This window comes from Mus pahari, chromosome 2, assembly GCF_900095145.1.
Source record: "Mus pahari chromosome 2, PAHARI_EIJ_v1.1, whole genome shotgun sequence".
Lineage (NCBI taxonomy): Eukaryota > Metazoa > Chordata > Mammalia > Rodentia > Muridae > Mus > Mus pahari.
Window position 1 is genome coordinate 158,590,283 of NC_034591.1, and position 20,273 is coordinate 158,610,555.

General features: G+C 41.3%; 1 protein-coding gene across 16 annotated transcripts in view; it reads right to left on the reverse strand.

Moving 5' to 3' along the window:
• Nucleotides 1–20,273, reverse strand: part of Sox5 (SRY-box transcription factor 5) — a 943,592-nt gene that overhangs the window by 194,537 nt on the left and 728,782 nt on the right. For all 16 annotated transcript variants that reach the window (XM_029534576.1, XM_029534569.1, XM_029534568.1 and 13 more), the window contains one exon: nt 11,867–11,953. In XM_029534576.1, coding sequence (XP_029390436.1) covers nt 11,867–11,953 — 87 coding nt within the window. The remainder of the gene's footprint in view (nt 1–11,866; nt 11,954–20,273) is intronic.

The window sequence follows — 20,273 nt, forward strand, 5'->3', positions numbered from 1 at the left end:
AGCATATCTTAGTGTAAGCTGACGTTACTGTGTATAGTGTATGGTAGCATATCTTAGTGTAAGCTGACGTTATTGTGTATGGTGTAAGGTTCTCCTTGTATTATTCAGATGCAGATTACTGTGTTTCCATATCTGGTTGCAGTCGTTATTCTGAGAATCCTGTCTCAATGCCGTGCACATTTCTCCCCAGTTACTCCCTGACTGGTCAACAAAGGAACTGTTCAGTCAGCCACTGAGCAGGGCAAAGAATATGACTGGCCTTCCTCCCAGATAGGGAGAGGGAAGGGCAGAGAGGATGTGGGAATTCACCACAGGAGACAGTGGGAGAGAATGCCTGGAGCTGAGAACCAGAGCAGTACTAAAACGCAAGCATTGTGGGCTTTTGACTGGGCGGTGGCCAGATTATCTTAGAGGATGAAAGTAGAATAGAATAAGATTGCTCAGTTGTTGTACACCGAAAGCTTGTTAAATAAATATAATAGTCATGTCACAATTCTTCAGGAGCTAGCTGGGTTAAGAGGAAAACTGCAACAAATATTTATTAAAAAGCCATTAACATCTCAGAAATTTGGGTTCCATCACAACTGAGACATCTTACTAAGAAAAATGAGCTATGTGACTATCTATCTCAGAATTGTATAGTCTCAATATTACACACCAAAAGTTTTACTTCATGGAAATATTTTTTAACATTAAGATGCTATATCATTATTAAATCTTCAAATTGGGAACACAGTCCAAGTCATGTATATATCCTTCAGTTAATAGTCAACATTATATCTAGGGATGTTCATTACTTCTAAAAGACTCCCACATACAAAAATACAGGGGAAGAAATATAGATACAAATGAATATTTTAAATGTAAAAACCACAAATTATCTAAATAGCGAGTCAGGATAATTTAAAAAGTCATGGGGCATCTAAACTGGGGAGTATTGTCGTTTTGAAGAATGATGACATGGATTTTTTTTGATAGCTGCTCACGTGAAGAGCTGCATGAAATGATGCATTTGTATTAATACTCACCTCATCACATGTATCTCACATCACCATGGGGGAGAAGATTGAAAGGTAGTGGATCCACACATCTTTAGTAAATATTTTAGGTGATGAGATTATATGTTATCTTAATCTTTTCTTCATATGTACATATTTGCTAAATTTTCTACAGATATTATATTTTCAGGAAATGTATCTCACCTAAATACGCAGCATTATAATTTAGGCACCACAAGGCACAAGCCCATCAGTACAAACTGATACAACGCAAGGGTATGCGGAAATACAGTACGTGGTGGGGAGTATCAAAAAAAGCTATTTTGGCTTTCCAGACAGGAAAGATTAGCAAACATTTTAGACTGTCACTAAGCTATGTAGATAAAATATATTTCATGTTTAAAATAAGACGTGTGACTTTTACATTGATTCTAATTTTGTGAACCTTGAGCCTACTCCAGAGTGCCTTCTCTCCAGAACTAAAGATGGAATCTGGGGCCTGGGGCATGCACACTCACACTCTTCCAAGGAGCCACACCCAAGGTCCTCACTACTCCTCCAGCTCCAGTGGAGTAACATGCAACTACTCTCTGTGAGCCCAGGTCATCACTGAGAATTCAAGACCCCATTGTATTCTCAGCTCCCCATTGAAATAGTAGCTCCTCCCCACCACAGGCAAAGCAAAGGGCTTAAGCCTGATAGACAACAAGCCCTGAACATTGGCTAATGAATGACAGAAAGAATAACCTCCTTCATTTTTCACTCTTGTCATGCTCGGTCACCGTGGGTTACTAAGGCAGACTAGGGGCTTTTATTTTGTCAGTACAAAGACTAGGGACTTTTATTTTTGTGGGTACTGCATAGAATTCAAGTTTGGGTTGCTGAGAGTTGTTTAAACTCTACATTTAGACATCTCAAATGTCTAACTTTTACAGAGATCTCAGTTTCTATGAAAGTTCTACACTAGGACAAAATGACAAACTTTGAGGGCTGCATCTCCAAATTCCCTCATTTTCCATAATGACTGTGCAGTGTAGAAAGAGGCTCACCCAGTGGTCTGTGGACAAGAAGGGGCTACTGAAGAGTCAAACATCATTCTAGACACACAAACGCAAAAAAAGGAGAATATTACTTAGATCCTGGAAGACCTCCAGACCAGAAAAAAGAGTCATCAGCTAGTGTCTACTCCTTTAAACACAGGAAAACAGAACATCATTCTAAGGAGCTTCCTTGTATGCAATGATCTTTGATTCAGAGCCACAGAACATATTCCTGTGTTTTTGAGGACTGTCCTTGTTGCTGGTGGCCCATCTTCTAGCACATGTGTGTTTGGTTCTATGTTAGTGCAACCTTAGCCCTCTTGGAATGAATTCTAACTAAAGGTAAAAAATATCCACTGCCATTTTTTCCAATGTCCTAGTAACCAAGGTGGAACAGTCCCATATGCTCTCATAGGCTCCTCTGAGGCAGTGTGGGCCAGAGTGGTGCTTAGTATGAGAAGATCCTGTGAACTGAGCTCCATCTCCAATTCCCCTGCCTCGGTGAGGACCATAGCCTAGCTGGAAGCCAGGTGTCCCCTTCAGACTTTGCGCCTCTTTTCTTGGAAATGCATAGGAAATCTTGTCCACACGGGAACAGAGCATATCTCATGGATCTGTGTTTCTACAACCACATGTTGATCCCCAGTATGCCTCTCTCTTACATCACCTAGGTAACCCTTCTCCATCCCTCCTACCACAGTCTATTGCTTTCCCCAGTAAAACCGAGACTTCAGGAGAATGTTCAGTGTTCTATGGCTGGAAGAGAACATCAAAGCACACCATACAAGTCACAGCAACAATGACCGCCCCACCCCCACCGTCGTGGCGCCATCCTGATTATGGGACAATATTGGTTTTGTTCTCACAGAGCCCTGTATGAGAAGCAGTGTCCCCGTTCTCCTGCATTGGCATGCAACTATACCATTTTCTCCTTCCACAGGATGCTTCTTTGAATCCCTCTATAGCAGCACACACCTTTACTTGTCTATTTCTCCCTCTTCTGCACCGGGCTCTCACCCATGGGGACAGTGTATATACTGATGCAGACAATTTCCTTGGGGAGGAGTGTATTGTTTAGAACACATGACCTCATCACTAGAGTCAAGATGGTTTCCCTCATGGCTCATATTCCAAAAATGTCTCTAGACATCCCTCAGCTTCCCATACTTATTTGAGGATTATAGTTAAGCATAGTCCAGTGTGGGGATTACATTCAGAGAAACAAGTCCTTAGGTGACTGTGTCATGTGGGAACATCACAATATTCTTAGATAAACTAAGAGGATCAGAGTATTCGTAGGCGATGTCATCTGTGCTATCAGCTGTCATATTTGTAGCTTGAAGTTGAAAATAATGTTGATAGCCAATGAGACAAATCCTTCTCCAGACTGGCTTCTTCCATTCATTGAGTTGCATCTACAATACAGCTCCTTTGGGATTCGCAAGGCTCTAAATGTTAGCACTATGCACAGGGTAAGTGAGGGAAAAAAATGGCTGCCTATAATGTAACTCTATATGAAAGAGATAACAAATTAATAAATACTTAGGCCCTCAAGATGAAACTTGAATACCAGCTCCTCTAGGAACCTCTCTTAAACACTGACATTAAAGAGGTGATAAGACCTCATTTCCTGTCAGCCAATATTGTGCACTGTATGTTATATCCATTTTGACATTCGTTTAATATGTCACCTGCTGGACTATAAACTCTATGATAACAGAACACCAGCATCTTCTGCATTGTTGTTGCCTACAGAAGGAGACCACACACTTCATATATATATATATATATATATATATATATATATATATATATATATATATATACAGGATCAATGCAAGGAAAAGTCTGAAGGTCACACAAGTCTATGCACAATTCTATCTACAAGGCTGATCCTTCAAGTAATCTTTATTACATTCTAACGAGCTCTCCTTGACACGGTTGAAGAATAAAAAAATAAGAAGAAGAAAAGGGGGATAGATAGACAGGCCAGTAGTTAAGGGGGCCATATGCCCTTGCGGAGGATCCGGCTTCCATTCCCAGCACCCACACAGGGCAGCTCTCAACTGAAGTCTGCAGGATCAAGGACACTTAACTGCTGAGCCACCTCTCTAACCTTCGATAAAGACCAAACACGTCTGTCTTTCTAATACCATTCAAATAGATTCTATCGAGCTGGTTATACTCACATCCTTAATGTGCCTAAAATGTTAATACCAGTTTTTTCACAATATCACATTATATTTGCTGTGTTTGAGTTGCAGTCAACATGTCATGCCTAATATGAAATTTTAATTAATTTATTTATTACTCCCTTTTTATTGTATGTATATGGGTATTTTGCTTCCAAATATGTCTGCCTAGCACTTGTGTGTCAAGTGCTGGGAGAGGAAAGAAGAGTGCACTGGATTCCTTGGAACTGGAGGTATATACAGGTGGTGTGAGCCATTTAGTAGGAGCTATGAAGCATATCCTGGTCTTCTTCAAGAACAGCCATCGTATTGACCACTGAACCACCTCTCTGACACTAGCATGGAATTATTTTTATTGGTGTTTGCTTCTCAAATATGCTCTGGTTTCAAAGATTTGTCCTGATATAAAGTTGAGAAGGTCAGTGTGCGGACTATCTGGGAACATAGGGATGTGTGTATGGGGAAAGCTGGGTGCAAACCATTCTGGCTGGAATGTCATAGGGACTCTTCAAGTACAGTCTGTCTAGAAGTGTTCTCAACACTTAAAAGCCCTTAAAGATTGTCTTGTCTAATGTTAGGAAAGACAGACCATTGACATCATGCAGAAGGCACAGACTATATTAATACCACAACCATAGTAGTGGGTGGTTTAGGATAACTGCCTCTGGTTATTATTAGTTTCTAACAATCTATGAACTGGGATGGGATGACCACGGCAATTGTGTAAGGAAGTTGTTCATGGAGTGATAAGTAATAAATACTTAACTGTGACTTCCCTTAAATGAGCAGACAAGGAAACCACAAGATATAACCTTATTTCCCCTGGATACTGGGAAAAATTGGGGTCACATGACTGCTCATTGGTGTGGCTGCAACACACTCCCTTACTAAGATTAGTATGAAGCTGGAAAAGTGAAAGGTTGGATTGTACCACCCAACAATCCAGATCATATTTTCTCACGCTATGGAGGAGCCTGTATCTAAAATTTTACAATTTCAGCTTCTCTCAAGTCTGTAAATTGTTTTAAATGGCCAGATAAGAGTGTTGATGATTTTTTTTTTTTGTTTTCTGATGCAAGATCAGATAGGATATGCTCTAAGTATTTCCTATCATACCTGATGGAAACGTTAGGAAGCACCTGTCTTGCACTCAGCACAACAGATGTCAAACCCCACACGCACGGTACCATCCCCCACTGAGATCTGGCAGCACCATGCTTCCCACATCCCTAAATTTGCTTGTGTACCACAAAGCAAGCCAACCACTGGGCCACAGAGAGCATGGAAGCTTTGATTTTTTTTTTTTTTTAGAAGCATCACAAAGGTGCTCTCACATGACACTCTGTGTTATCGGACTCTCTTCCATCTCATGAAATTATAAAATATTTGTTAATAGAACATGAAAACATCACTTGGAAGCAACTACAAAGGGTAGCAAGTGATCCTTATTTTATTTGGAAGTAATTAACTCCATGTGATGTACCTGATGTCTGGTTTACTCTTCATTAAACATCTTCAGGGTACATCAGGACTCACAGGAGATCAACACTCCCACCTTCCGTGAAACTGTGCAGACTTACACTCTTCCAGTCCATGTGCAAATATGTCCCTTACAGGTTATTCATGGTGATGCTTCTGGTCCTTAAAAAACTATAGGGTCTAAAGCGAATGGGTTCCAGAGACTTTTCAAGTGACAGAAGCAAGAACAGATAAAAATGTTTACCTATTTCAAATTTGCAAAGGTCTAAGTGAGTTGGGTAACTTCTCAGATATAGCCCAACTGTGTCTTTGAGTCAGGGTCCTTTAATAGCCCAGAACAAGCCAGACAGTATTGGCTAGCTGGCCTGAGTTGTCAGGAATCTACCTGTCTGTCTTCTGGTCCTAAGACAACAACCAAGATAGCAGATCCAGCTTAGTTTGTAACCATGGGTCTGGGACTTGAACTTATGTCCTTAAGCTTGCAATGTAAGCCCTTTACTAACTGACCAAGCTATCTCACCAGGATTTATATCTCTTCCTTGAAAAAGGAAAAACAAAACAAATAATTAAAAAAAAAAAAACCTTTTGTCTGATTTCTGTTCTGTGCCTGCTTATTTTCAAGTTTTCTTAATGCCATTTAAATAGAATAATTACCTCTTTCAAGGCACATACTCAATATGCCTGTCTATTTCAAAAATGTACATCACCTGAGAGATTATCTTAATCCAGGCATTGACTCCACACAGCCTGTGCTTAATTCCTGAGCTCAAAGGCAATTGTATTGCCCAAAGGATTATTGACACGAATCCAGAGCTGTTCAGTGTTTGTCTGTATGTCATCTAGAAAGAGCAAAATTCTGGACTTGAAATAGTCATATTTTTATATTATCAAGAGCAGCTGACATTTCTGTCTACACTATACATATAACATTTTGTAAGATTTAACTAATAGAGTAGAACCTTTGAGTCCCAGGCAAGCGACATCTAAGTCTGGTGGTGGCCTTGTCCTGGACTTTTCTGAGAAACCTAGCCAGCAAACCTCCTCATCGGTATCCCACTTTTATTACATCAGTGATGGGAGAAATAAATGAGAGATGTCTGCATGTAGACATGGATATTATTTTCTACAAGTGCATACGGGAAGTCATAAGTAGTGTTCACAGTTGCTTGGCTGAAAAATGAATGGTCTATTTAGACAGGTCAAAGCCATCATGGATCCCAGACACTGTCCTCAGTTGAAGTGCCAATTCAGAGACCTTCAGTGTCAAGAAATTCCATGCTGGCTGAAATGCCCGTGGGCCTCGTGGGTAGCCAGCTGGAATGTGCCTTCCACTTCCCCATCCCCACTCACCACCAGGCTACAAAAGGCATCTGTCACCTTGCTCACCGCTGCTACTCAGAGATTTTTGCTGCAGATGACATAGAAGGTCTCTGAGAGATCCCATTGATGCAATGTGTCTGAGGAGAAGGGAAGAAACCATTTCCTCAGGCAACTCCTTGGGGTAAAGCAAAAATGGACTGACTCCTATGGGCAAAGCTTTGGAGACCAACTGTTTCTCCCAAACTAGATCCTGTGAACCTTGTGTGTGTACAGGAGATGGTGACTTCTACTATGTCTTTAAAACCGGAATATGTCACATCTCCAAAGTGCCAGAGAATAAAGTAGTACAATACCAGGCAAAATGTTTTAATGTTTTTGTCTTGGTTTTTGTTTTAAAGTGAACTTTAAGAGCCAGTGACATGCTCTTTGGCTAATGGCACTTGCTGGCAAGCCTGAGGGCCAAGTCTACCTAGAGCCTGAGCCCTAGCACCTACTTGATGGAACAGAGAACAGACTTCTCGGAGTGCACCCTCTGACCTACACATAAGCACATGTGCAGGCATGTACACGCATGTCCTCAAGTGCACAGGTACACAACAAATAAATGTAAAAGTAAGAGACAGGTAACTTTATGCTCTCAGAGACCAGCAACTTCTGCTAACATTGTTTCTTGAGAAGAGAGAGTGAGCTAGAACCAAAACACAATTATTCATGTGCAGCCAGTGTCCATCAAACCTATGTATTCTTCCTACTTGAAGAAAAGTTTGCTGCAAGTTCTTTTCAAGTATAAACAGGAAAAAGCACTTTCATAAAGTCCAACACTACTAATTTGTTTGAATGCCTTGAAAGTCATTCATTGGTGAATACCTTAAAGCTAAAGCACCGAGGAACAGAGTTTAGCCACTGGCTTGGCTACAGTGTGATATCTGCAAGAGGGTCTCTCCATCACTCCGCCCTCCTCTCTCTCTCTCTCTCTCTCTCTCTCTCTCTCTCTCTCTCTCTTCCCTGACCAAGTTACCATTGAGTAGAGAGTTGTTCTTAGCTGGGTATGTAGGTTTTCTCTTGTTTTTGTTGTTCTTTACGTCTAGGCTTAGTTCATGGTCATCTGGTAGGATGAATGAGATTACTTGAATCGTCTTGTATCTATTGAGGTTTGTTTTGTGACCAATTATATGGTTAATTTTGCTGAGAAGAAGGTATATTCTTTAGTTTTAAGCTGGAACATTCTGTATATATCTGTTAAATCCATAACCTCTATTAGTTTAACTGTGTCTCCACTTAGTTTCTGTTTCAATGACCTGTCTGTTGGTGAGAATGGGGTGTTGAAGTCTCCGACTATTATTATGTGTGGTTCTAGGTATATTTTTGAACTTTAGTAAGGTTTCTTTTATGAATGTGGGTGACCTCGCATTTGGGGTTCAGAATTGGGACTTGGTGGAATTTTCCTTTGATGAATATGAAGTGTCCTTTCTCACCCCATTAGATAAATTTTGGTTGAAAGTCTATTTGATTGGATGCTAGAATGGCATCTCCTGCTTGTTCCTGGGGACCATTTGCTTAGACGACTTTTTTTTCCAGCCTTTTACTCTGAGGTAGTGTCTGTTTTGTCACTGAAGTGTGTTTTTTCTACGCAGCAAAATGCTGGATCCTGCTTGCATATCCAGTCTGTTAGCTTATGTCTTTTTAGTGGGAAATTGAGATACTAAAGACACATGATTGTTAGGTTTTTTTTTTTTAAATGTTTGTTGTTGTAGGTGACCTTATGTGCATGTAATTCTCTCCTTTTGCTTTATTGTGAGTTGATTAATATCTTGTTTTTTCTTCAGTGTAGATACCCTCCTTTTGTTGGAGTTTTCCTTCTAGAGTCTTCTGTAGGACTGGATTAGTAGGTAGATATTGTTTAGTTTTGGTTTTATCAAGGACTACTTTTGTTTCTCCATCTATGATGATTGAATATTGTTGGGTATAGTAGCCTGGGCTGAAACTGGTATTCTCTTAGGGTCTGCATGACCCCTGTATAGGCTCTTCTGCCTTTTAGGGTCTCTGTTGAAAAGTCTGGTGTAATTCTGATAGGTCTGCCTTTATATATTTCCTGGCTTTTTCCCCTTGCAGCCTTTAATATTCTTTCTTTGTTCTGTGCATTTTGTGTTTTGATTATTATGTGATGGGAGGAATTTCTTTTTCATTTCTTTTTTTTTTTAAATTGGCCTGTTTTCTCTTTTTACTTTTTTTACTTTTTTCTTTTCGTTTTTATTAAGTATTTACTGCATTTACATTTCAAATGCTGTCCCCAAGGTCCCCTATACCCCCCCCCCCCCCGCTCCTCTACCCACCTACTCCCACTTCTTGGCCCTGGTGTTCCCCTGTACTGGGGCATATAAAGTTTTCAAGACCAAGGGGCCTCTCTTCCCAATGATAGGTGACTAGGCCATCTTCTGCTACATATGCAGCTAGAGACACGAGCTCTGGGGGTACTGGTTAGTTCATATTGTTGTTCCACCTACAGGGTTGCAGACCCNTCTCTCTCTCTCTCTCTCTCTCTCTCTCTCTCTCTCTCTCTCTCTTTCTCTCCTCATTCTCTTGTTTCTCTCTCTTCATCTAATTACTTTAATGCCTGATATTCAATGAAAAATTACATAAAACTGTCCGAGATAAGCAGAGGGGCACTTTCCAGGACCTGGGGAGATCCAGTAAATGCTGTGAGCCTGACAACCATCACCCTGGCATCCCTGAAAGTTCTAATCTATTACATGAAATGATTGCTGGAAAACCAAGCAACCACTCAGCACATCCCTGCTTTCATATCTTGAAAAAGTGCACAGGAACGCTCCTCCCTGCCCCCTGACACCCCCCCATCCCACCCCACCCCACCCCCAGCCAGAAACAGCACACAAATATGTTAGCTTCACACCTTCCTTCCTCTGCCTGGGATAAAAACGACCTCGGAAACAAGGCAGCCATTGTTCTCCTACTTCTGAGGTGGGGAGAAACCACATTCCTGGGCACTGCCTAATCTTTGTGCCTGACCCCCCAAATTCATTTACCCCCAGAGGCAATCTTCTATTGTACCCTCTGCACTTATGAACAATGATTCGTAATTGCAACTGTCACACACAGTCAGCAGGCAAAGAAACTCGGTGCTGTTTTCCCTACTTCTCTGGGAAACCTGAGCTGAACACCTAATGACCATGCCCTGGCAGAAGAAAGACGTACAGTTGCTTTTAAAACGCTTCTGGAAACAGCTTTTCTGAACAGAACTGGAGGACAATGACTGGACTTGGGCTCTGAATGTGAAGCTTGAAAGACTCAAAATTAAAGACAGAAACTTCTTTTGTGGTTTTACTAGAGCATCCTCAAGTAGCCCCAGGCTAGCGTCAAAGGAGAGCACTGAGCCTCCTCCCCTAAAGCCTATCATCACAACCATTTGAGACTTTCAAGTCGGACTTGTGAAGGAAGAGGAGGCAGGGATCACAAGGCTTGGGGTAGGTGTGCAGTCCTCTCTGCTCCACTCTTGGTGATGGCTGAAGTCAGTGGAGGAAAACAAGAGACAGGCAGGCACGATACATCCTTTGCCTTGGGGATCACGGGTTAAAAGTCCACCAAAAGGCTGAAGTGCTTGGTGTCCCAGGAAGTGAAGCTTTTCTCTGTGTTCTCCTTAAGTTCTGCCAAGCTCAGAGGCATGCTAATGATCCATTTAAATTTTCTTCCAAAGTTGATGTTGGTCAACAAACCTGTTGGTGGATACTCGCTCACACTCACTCTCCCTACCCGTTCACAATCCTCCAAAGCCAGAAGGCAGGCAACATCAAATGACTGACAAGCGTCTGAAGTCATCAGTCAAATGTTTTCTGGAACTTTCCAAGTAGCCAGATATAAATGGTCTCTAGTAGGAGAAATAGTGGAAAAGGCAAATGCTTTGCTTTTCTCTAGAACACTTGGATGGGACAGAATCTTAAGGATGAGACTGACTCTTGGATACAGATACCGCAAAGTTATTTAAACATGTGTCTCCATATACACTAATATTAGTCTGGAGATGCTTAAAATTTACCTTTAGTAGCTGCTAGGGATAAGCACAACAGTTCATAAGAAAATATGATATTGCTGGTGACCTGCTATCGTAACATTTCCCAAATTGCTATCACTTTAGAATTTAGAGTCACAAGAATCCCTGTGGCAGCACGAGGGAGTTGGGCACTGCCCACCGTCTTCTGAGAAGTGGTGGTTTAGAGCTAACTGAAAGGATTATCTGCCTCTATTTCTTCATGAAAAAAAGTAAATCTCCTCCCTTGTACTGGAAGTTTATTCCAATATGAATATTCAGTGTCTTCTGAAGTCCACAGAGAGCTTTTATTGGTTGTAATTGCTGATTCAAATAAGCTCAAAGCAGAAACATCTCTGACACTGACTTGAAACATCCTTGTACTGTGTCTTCCTTGCTGATCTTTGGCAGCTCCAGCTGTCCATTACACTTATGCATACTCCAGATATAGAGTGTGAATGATAACTTACAAGACACTTTCTAACCTCACTGTGCTGTTGATATGTTCTTACCTTCGAGGTAAATGATTTAAGTCAAATACAAGGAAGAGAAACAGAGTAAGCCACAGACAGACTGGGTTTGTGCTGTTAAGAAAACAACAACGACAACATCCTTGGTCCTATACACTGCAAGCAGAACACACAGAAAGACAGGATCTGTTTTCAGCTACGAGAGAGGCCTGTCCCAGAGCATCCATAGAGCAAAGGGGCTGGGGAAAGAAGTATTCCATAACCACTAATAAATAGCACCTCCATTTCTGAACATTCTGGATAAAAACAGGCACGCACTTCCTACCTTTTATTTCTCCAAAGTTCCCTGATCCCATTGCCAGGAGCTTGTCTTTCCAGTCCTTGGAGAGTAGCTTTTCAATACTGGGAGTGTCTAAGTAAAGAAAAAAAAAATACACTTATAAGCAAGGCAGTATGACTATCTGCAGCAGGCTCATAGAAGCCTATCTGCTAAGAATAGGCCATCCTGGTCCTGGCCCCAGCTCATAATGACTTCATCAACAAATTGATAACCGGGGAGGGAAAAAAGGAGTGTGTTTGGTCACCTGCTGTTTCGAAATCATTAGCTTTTCCCCCTCCAGAACAAAGCCATACTAATTCTTTATGACAATGGGCTCATGCAAACCTACAGCTCATTGTTTTACAATTTGCTGAACAAATTCTCGCTATAATGGATGCTTGTCAATTTCAGAGTGTTAGTCTGCAGTCGGGGAAATAATTATGTTGATAAAATGCGGAGTGAAAAAAAAAAGGCAAAGAATTAGCCCTTAAATCTGCTACATGTAATTACGTCCCTCTGTGTGTTTACAATTCCATGCACTTTATAATATGTGGAACATTGTGTGGTGGTAACTACGCTGCAGCAAGATTTGTGAGCACACATTGAACACTGAAAAAAATAAATAAAAAAACAAACAAACCAAAAAAAAAAAAAAAAAAGGTTGACATAAAAGAAGCCTTTAAAAGACTGCAAAACGGATGAAGAAAGTAATGCCTCTAATGCAAATGCATCATTTGCCTATTTCAGGTATGTGCCATGCCTTTTTTCAAGTGTTCCATGTTGGGACAGGATGGACACATTTTAAAGAGCAAGGTCATGAGTCACAGAGCTCAGTTTGTTTTTGTGGGTACCTGGTTCCTGCTCTCCCCTTTTGAACTGAGCCTGAACTATCAGTAAATATAACTGCAGTAAAACCAGTGAACATTAGACTAAGCTCCAGACAATGGCATTGTGTGCTTGTGTCAGTGGTGAGCTAGGTGTACAATGACAGTTCTTTTCAATTCCACAGTTAGCCTACCGTAAGTCAGAGCACAGAGAGCTGCCAGTGCTGAAAGGTAAGTGGCCCCCATGCCTCATCTGTAGAACGGCACCACACCTATTATCTGGGCTCTCAGACATGCTCTGGCCTCCACATCAGTGTTTATGTTTTTCTATTTGTTCAGATGATTACTTACCCCCTAGGAGGGACAGAAAAGGAGAACTTGTTAACTTATCAGAGACCGTCTGTCCTAGAGGGTTTGCTTAAGCTGAGGTTAAGAATGGAGTATTTCTCAGATGTCAAAAATAAATTAAAAAAAAAAAGAAAAGAAAAGAAAAGAGAAAGAAAAAAAGAGAAAACAAAGATTGGTGGGTATTTAAATATCACTTAAATGTATTTAAATATATTCAAATATTGATGGTGTCAGGTATTGTTTTACGTTGCATCCAGTTCATATATGTACATATGTATGCAGGTTCTATTCATGATATGTGCTTATAATATGTGTTTCTCTCTGTCATGAAATACCTATTTCTATTTTTTATATTGAAGAAGAATACTAATGAGCTTCCTTGCAGATTTTCCTAAAAAGCCCCAAGCCCCCATTTTTCTATCTCATATTTTGGAAATGATCAGCAATGCTATGATCAGGCAGAGTACAGAGTGATGTTGTGGTCGGTGTTTCCACTTGCATCGCGATGTTTAAAGTAAGTTGAAAATACTTCTCCATGGAACTTAGGTTTGTCTACATTCCCAGGGAGCATTGGAAAATCAGTTCTTAAACCTTATCGGAATAGGTCAAACTAACACCACTGCACTGTTTCTTTATCCAGAACTCAGGGGGGAAAAAAAAAGCCCTTGAGTATCGTGTCAACAGGGCATGGCCAATATGGTGTTTGTAGGAGGGTTCTGTCAGACATTAAAAGCTAACAAACCTTTGCAAAGGAGGAATGTGGCGATAGAACTCCACTGCGGACTAACAATGGGCCCCGGACCTCCCTGCTCCACAAGCAGATCTTTTTACTTCTAAGGCTATTGTCTGCCAGGTCCTGGCAATGCCTTTGCCTTGCAGCTAGACAAAATATCTACTGTCGCCGTCTCATAAAGGCACAGAAGTCTTCTGTCTAAGTTGCAGAGTTAAAGAAATAGCAGTCAGATTTGTGGAACCCGCAGAACATTCCTGACCCTCCTATTAAGGAGCATTAAGATATCAAGCTCCCAGAGAGCTGGTTCAAGTTGACTCTTAGCATGCAGAAGGGAAGGAGGGGAGAGAGCTGGAGAAGGGGGAGAGAAGGAGGAGGGAGCATTTGTGAAAATGAAAAATAAGATATATATCTAACTTGGGGTCGTCACGTCTAGGGATGACTCAGAATATCAACATCTTTCACTGAGGTGTGAAATGTGTACCTCAAATTCAAATATATGAGACTGAGTGGCCTCAGTCGCAGGGACTGTGCTAATGAATGGCCTCTGTTCTCTTATTTAATCGTCACCAGAAGTCTGAGAAGGTGTAATTATTTCTAGGTTATAGGGTCTAAGAAAGACACACACACACACACACACACACACACACACACACACACACAACATAATCAGGCATAGACCGGTCTGCAGTTTTAAAACACATGATGGGAAAAAATAACATGTTGGGCAGGGCTTTGTTTTTTCCCAACATCCCAAACACCTAGACACAAGGCAAGAAAGCTCTCATTTTGAAGGCTAATTGTTGAGCAACAAAGCAAGCCCCCTCCGTGTGTCATGACAAACTTCTTATGGTAGGGACGGACTGACAGGCGTCTGCTTTGCTGTTTAAAATAAAAACCCAATGCTGAGGGAGATGCTGCCCTTGCCCACGATGAGGCTGAGTCCAAACCTCCCAGCCTGCTGCTTGAGGTGCTTACACACATCCTCACACATGGACAACCTAGAGAAGCCTCCCAACCCATTTCCTCTGTGGAAGATCACAGAAGCCATCCTCAACTCCGCTAGAGTAAACACTTCCAAGAATACATTGATTTTTCCAGAGTAAGATGTTTGTGTGAGTATCAACTATGGGTTAAAAGGCTAGATTTTTTTTTTTTTTTTTACAGTTCTCATTAACATCAGAACTTAATCTAATTACATGAGTTGGCACCTGTGGAATTGGCCTTTGATTTTCTTAAAAACTCTCCATGTGAGCACAGTCAGTGAAATCACCCCGTTTACTTCTCAGCTAGAAGGAATGTTAGGGCATGCGTAAAAAGGCGTGGTGGCACACACCTTTAATCCCAGCACTTNGGAGGCAGAGGCAGGNGGATTTCTGAGTTCGAGGCCAGCCTGGTCTACAGAGTGAGTTCCAGGACAGCCAGGGCTACGCAGAGAAACCCTGTCTCGAAAAACCAAAAAAAAAAAAAAAAAAAAAAAAAGATTCCAGACTATCCCTACCTTATGACAACAGCTAGCTACAGGTAAGGGGTGGGGTCAGGGCCCTCAGCGTTCACCTATATGACTTTCTGTCACATAGCCGGGGCTCACAAGTCTACTTGCCACAGTGCATTTCCTGCCATGGGCTCATGTTCACACAGGTGGATGCTATAGCGGTGCAAAGAAATGGCCTCCGGTCATGAGAAGGCCGATGGCCTCCACACTGACTGAGGGTCTCAGGAGACAGTCTCAAAATTCATGGTTAGAAGCATAAAAGACAAAATGGCAAGATCCCAATATTTACAGTCACCTGTTTTCTCGTGTGAATTTAATAAAGGAATGTCTTCCACAGCTCGGCAAGCACCACTCACTATTTATAGTGTGAAAAAGAGATAGTGACTTACTATGCAATATTTAGTTTTCAAAAGACTAGATTTACTTTTAAAGTCACAGAGTTGAGTTTTATCCTCTGCATGTGGCTGCATCTGCTGCCATTGTTGGTAAATTCTGTTCTGCAGCTGGCTTTTTTTTTTTTCCCTTGGACAGGGTCTCACTAAGTAGACAAGACTACCCTCTTCCTGCCTTTGCTTACCGAGTGTGAAGATTAAAGGCGTGTACAACTGTTTCTGGGGTATATTTTTTAATTTCAACACTTAGGACTTTAATCTCCCAAACCTTGGAGTTTCATAGTTACCCTCAAAATAAGGAGTTCCTCAAATGAAGGCATTATAAGAGTCAAAGGTGGCTTGAGACAGTATTTCAGTCTAAGGAATGCTGTCATAGCTGAAACCTTTGACAGAGTGCATGTAGTTAGCCTGTTCCATGTTGTAGTTAGGGAAACTCAGGCTTTGCCCGACATCAGCTAGAACAGAGTTCAACAGACTGTGAAAACCTGGGCTCTTCCTTCAACGATTTGTCTTTTTTAGTAAAAAAAACTAAACACAAGTGTTATAAAAGACAATGTAAAATAAATAAAGATAATGTGGCTATGGACCATTAGTGCACCCCAGAAGCAGCCATTGCTGGTCCACGAGAGCCTCAGAAGCACCCATGGTCAGTCCACTCATTCAGAGGCATCTATGGAATCGTTTAAGGTTCTCTCTGCCGTCAGCAGCCAGTAGAAATACTGATTGCTTTTCTCTTCTCTTTGACATGATCATGTGAGCTTCCTCACATCACTGCCTGTGGCAATCCCCACCAGAGAAACTCCGGGAGCTGCCAGCTATTGTTAAAGCAGCATCCTGCCTCTTCAGGGCCCCTTCATTTCCCTGTGGCTCTCACTCCAGTTTTCCCTCCAGTGCCAAACCCTCTTAAGACCGACTCCCTGGGCCGAAACAATGAGACCTGGAGAGCCGTGCCAACATATTGTAATTCTCCAGCAAGCAGCCAGTGCCAAGAATTAAACCACATTCCTGCCAGCGCAGTGGCTTACACACAACCTGAGGTCTGTGCTTTGTGTGCATGTGTGTTATTTTTCTGTTTTAATCTTCTCTGAGCTACTGTGGCAGAGAACATTAAGAAACTGAACGAGTAAAATGTAGGTATGCATGATATTTGACGTTTTAGACTAAAGCCCATGAATTAGGCCACAGCAAATCTACCAGTGTTTATACTGTAAATTTGTAGCTTCAACTGAACCGCATCATTCTTGACCTGTGTAAATGCATACATGCAGCAAGGGCATCGTGCTATGGAAGGAATAGTCATAGCTAAAATTTGAATATGCCAATTGTTTCTCAAATCAAGAAATCAATGTTGTGTAGATAATCCAGAGGCTGAATTCTTAAAGATGGTTGCAGCTTTTCTCTATCACTTAGATACGTATTTTATAGAAGCAAATGGTTAGATATAAACTGAGCATACATAACTGGGTGATGTAAAACAAAAGTCAAAGCCAAATAAGCATCCCAATGTCATGCAAATCTAATTCACACTTAACAAATGTGGAACCCTTTTCTACAGGAGCTAGATAGTTTTAGGTGCTAATAGACTGCCAAGGAAGCTATGGAATATACAGTATTTAAACATTTTATCCAGGATATCTGAGTTGTGACCAATGTAGTCACTATGACTTAAAAATAGTCTCCACTGAGCTCCGCAGCGATGGCCAGTAGCACAACCAATTATTAAGTTTCAAATAGTCCTGCAAAAAATCATAAACCTAATTAAACCTAAAAGCAGGACGTGCGGCCTCTTCCCCAGCACAGACTTTTTGTCATGTGCCGCAGGGCTGCAATCTACGTTCTGGCTTCTGTTTTGTGGTTGTTCCTTGGACTGAACTCAGGGCTTTATACATGTTAAGCAAACAGCTTTCATTGTATGACCCCTACCATACGTTCCTTTACTAAAGAGCTAAGCTTTTGAAAGGATGGGATTTTAGTTCTAGTTTTTTTACCACCTTCACCATCAGCTGATTATTGAGTGGCAGGTAATGCCGTTGGAATTGCCACAGTGAACCCAATAACCTCTGCTAGAACTTATCCCTGTTTGTGCTCAGAGGTGCCCTCTGAAAGCTCACAGGATCTGAAGAGCATAGGCAAGCGTATAAGTCAGTGCAACTCAAGGTCAGCACGTTGCTGTTTAATTATTTGAGCAAAGACACCGAATAAGGACTTGTTGTGGGATGATTCGGGTAAACCTGCAAATGACATCCACAGAAATTCACTTCAGGAAGACAGCATCTCCTTGTCAAGACAATTCTGGGGGCAACTGTTATACAAACCAGGGTCAACAGTAGATTCTTACATATAAGAAAAGGCCCGTGTGCACATGAGAGCAGCAGGGCCCAGGCTAATTCTGGAACCCACCCATCCATCGCTGCAGCTGTGCTACCAATGTCAAGTTCCAGGGTATGTTACAAAGTTCTACACATCTCCACAAACCACACAAGTCAGGCTGACATAGCAGAGACTGCTGGCTGCAACAGCCCCATGTTTTAGATGTAATTATCCTCAGGTTACCTAAGCCTGGGAAGGATTTCCTTTTAGTATTGTCAAAGTGCATGCCTGTTTTCACTAGAATGTTATTAAAAACTTTCTAGAAGTAAAAGAAATGGCTTTGACAAGGCCACTTTTACCAGTTTTAACATCCAATCAATCCCAGAGACAGACAAGACCCAAGTTACTTGTGATAAGCTTAAATGTTCTTGTGCTGACTGGAAAGGTGTACTTTTTAGTTCAGTTACACCCAACCTGGAATCACCTTTTAGAAGAGCATTTTTCATTGCATAATTAAATATGCCTAAATTAATATGGCATAGTTGCCACATATCTATAATCCTTATTTGCTCCTTACAAGCATAATTTGTGTGAATGCTGTTGTATCTTTTTTTAAAGATTTAATTTTTATTAATGTATGTGTGCCTTTGTGGATCTCTACAAAGTATATAGCGGTACCCGCCAGGAGAAGGCATTAGATCCCCTGTAGCTGGAGGCACAGGCAAGGGTATGAGCCTTAATAAGACAAGGGTGCTGGAAAACAGACCCAGGACCTCAGGAAGAATGGTGTGTGCTCTTACCCACACAGCCATTGCTTTAGCTCAGCCTGCAGGCCATGACCCCTTTGACAAACCTCCACTCCTAAAAAGTATTTATATTATGATCTATACAGTAGCAGAATTACAGCTATGAAGATATAACAAAATAATTTTATGGTTTGGAGAAACCTCAACATGAGGAACTGTATAAAAGGGTCCAGCACTAGAAAGGTTGAGAACCACTGCTTCTCTCTCTCTCTCTCTCTCTCTCTCTCTCTCTCTCTCTCTCTCTCTCTCTCTCTCTGTGTGTGTGTGTGTGTGTGTGTGTGTCTGATCCTCCTCCTCCAGTTTCCAAGTTCTAGGTCACAGACATTCCCCACCCACTCCTCTCAGTCACCCTTCTGCACACATACAACATAATGAGCAAGAAGTGGAATCGCTGATCGCCTCAGTCACCCCCATCAAAAGCTAGCTGGTCTTGTGTAGCCTGCAGACATTTCTACGTGGTAGTTTTATTATTAGATCCCACCAAAACCACTGCAAGCTATGTGAGGGCAACATTCCAGCAGAGAGCTGCGGAAAGTCATTCCTCTGGTACAAAAACTCTTTGTCTTTTTACTACTAGATATAAAAAGAAAAATAATGATTTAATGTCATAAAACCTGACTCCATCTCTTACCGGTTTATTGCTCTTTGGCAAGTAATTTACCCTCTTGCTACCTCAAGTTACTCACCTGAAAATAGGATAATGACTGCTCTTATCTCGTGTTTGCTGTGAAAGCTAGTGTATGCAAAGCCTTTAAATAGGGTTAGGCTCATAATATCACTCAGAAATGTTAACCAGTGTTACAGCTACAAGTCAGCTTATAGCTATCAAATAGAACCACTTCTTACACACACATGCACACAGAAACACATACATACACATATATACACACACATATACATATGCATACATATACATATATATAGAAACAGACATATACAGACACATAAATCAATGCACCTATGCATATACATGTATACATATACAAACATGTATATACATATGAATACACAATCATGTATATGTAGACAATACATATATACACACATGTACAAAACCCTTAAATACATATATACACATATATACACATAAAAGACATGCACACACACATACTTATACACATAAACACATACGCACATCTGCCTTCAGCTGTAATTATACTGTACTAGTGATTCCCACATGTATTTCTATAATGAGGACTGTCACTTTTTGTCCTTTATGATAAGGAAATGGATATAGCTGTAAGGAGGGGGATGATTATTTGTGGGTTAATATATGAAATGTCTCAAAAAGCACAGAAAGAGATTCAACTGGTCTTTCTTTCCTATTTCCTTTGGACAACTGTCTTTCCAAAGGACATCGGGGTTGCCAACACTCTAAGGGCACACACCAACAGCAGTTTGTAGTTTCCATGCACTAGCATCCCAGCCCCGCCCACCACCACCACTCACTCTGATCTCTGCCTCCACAGTGAAAGCATTTAACAGTGGGAGAGCATGGCTCTCACATA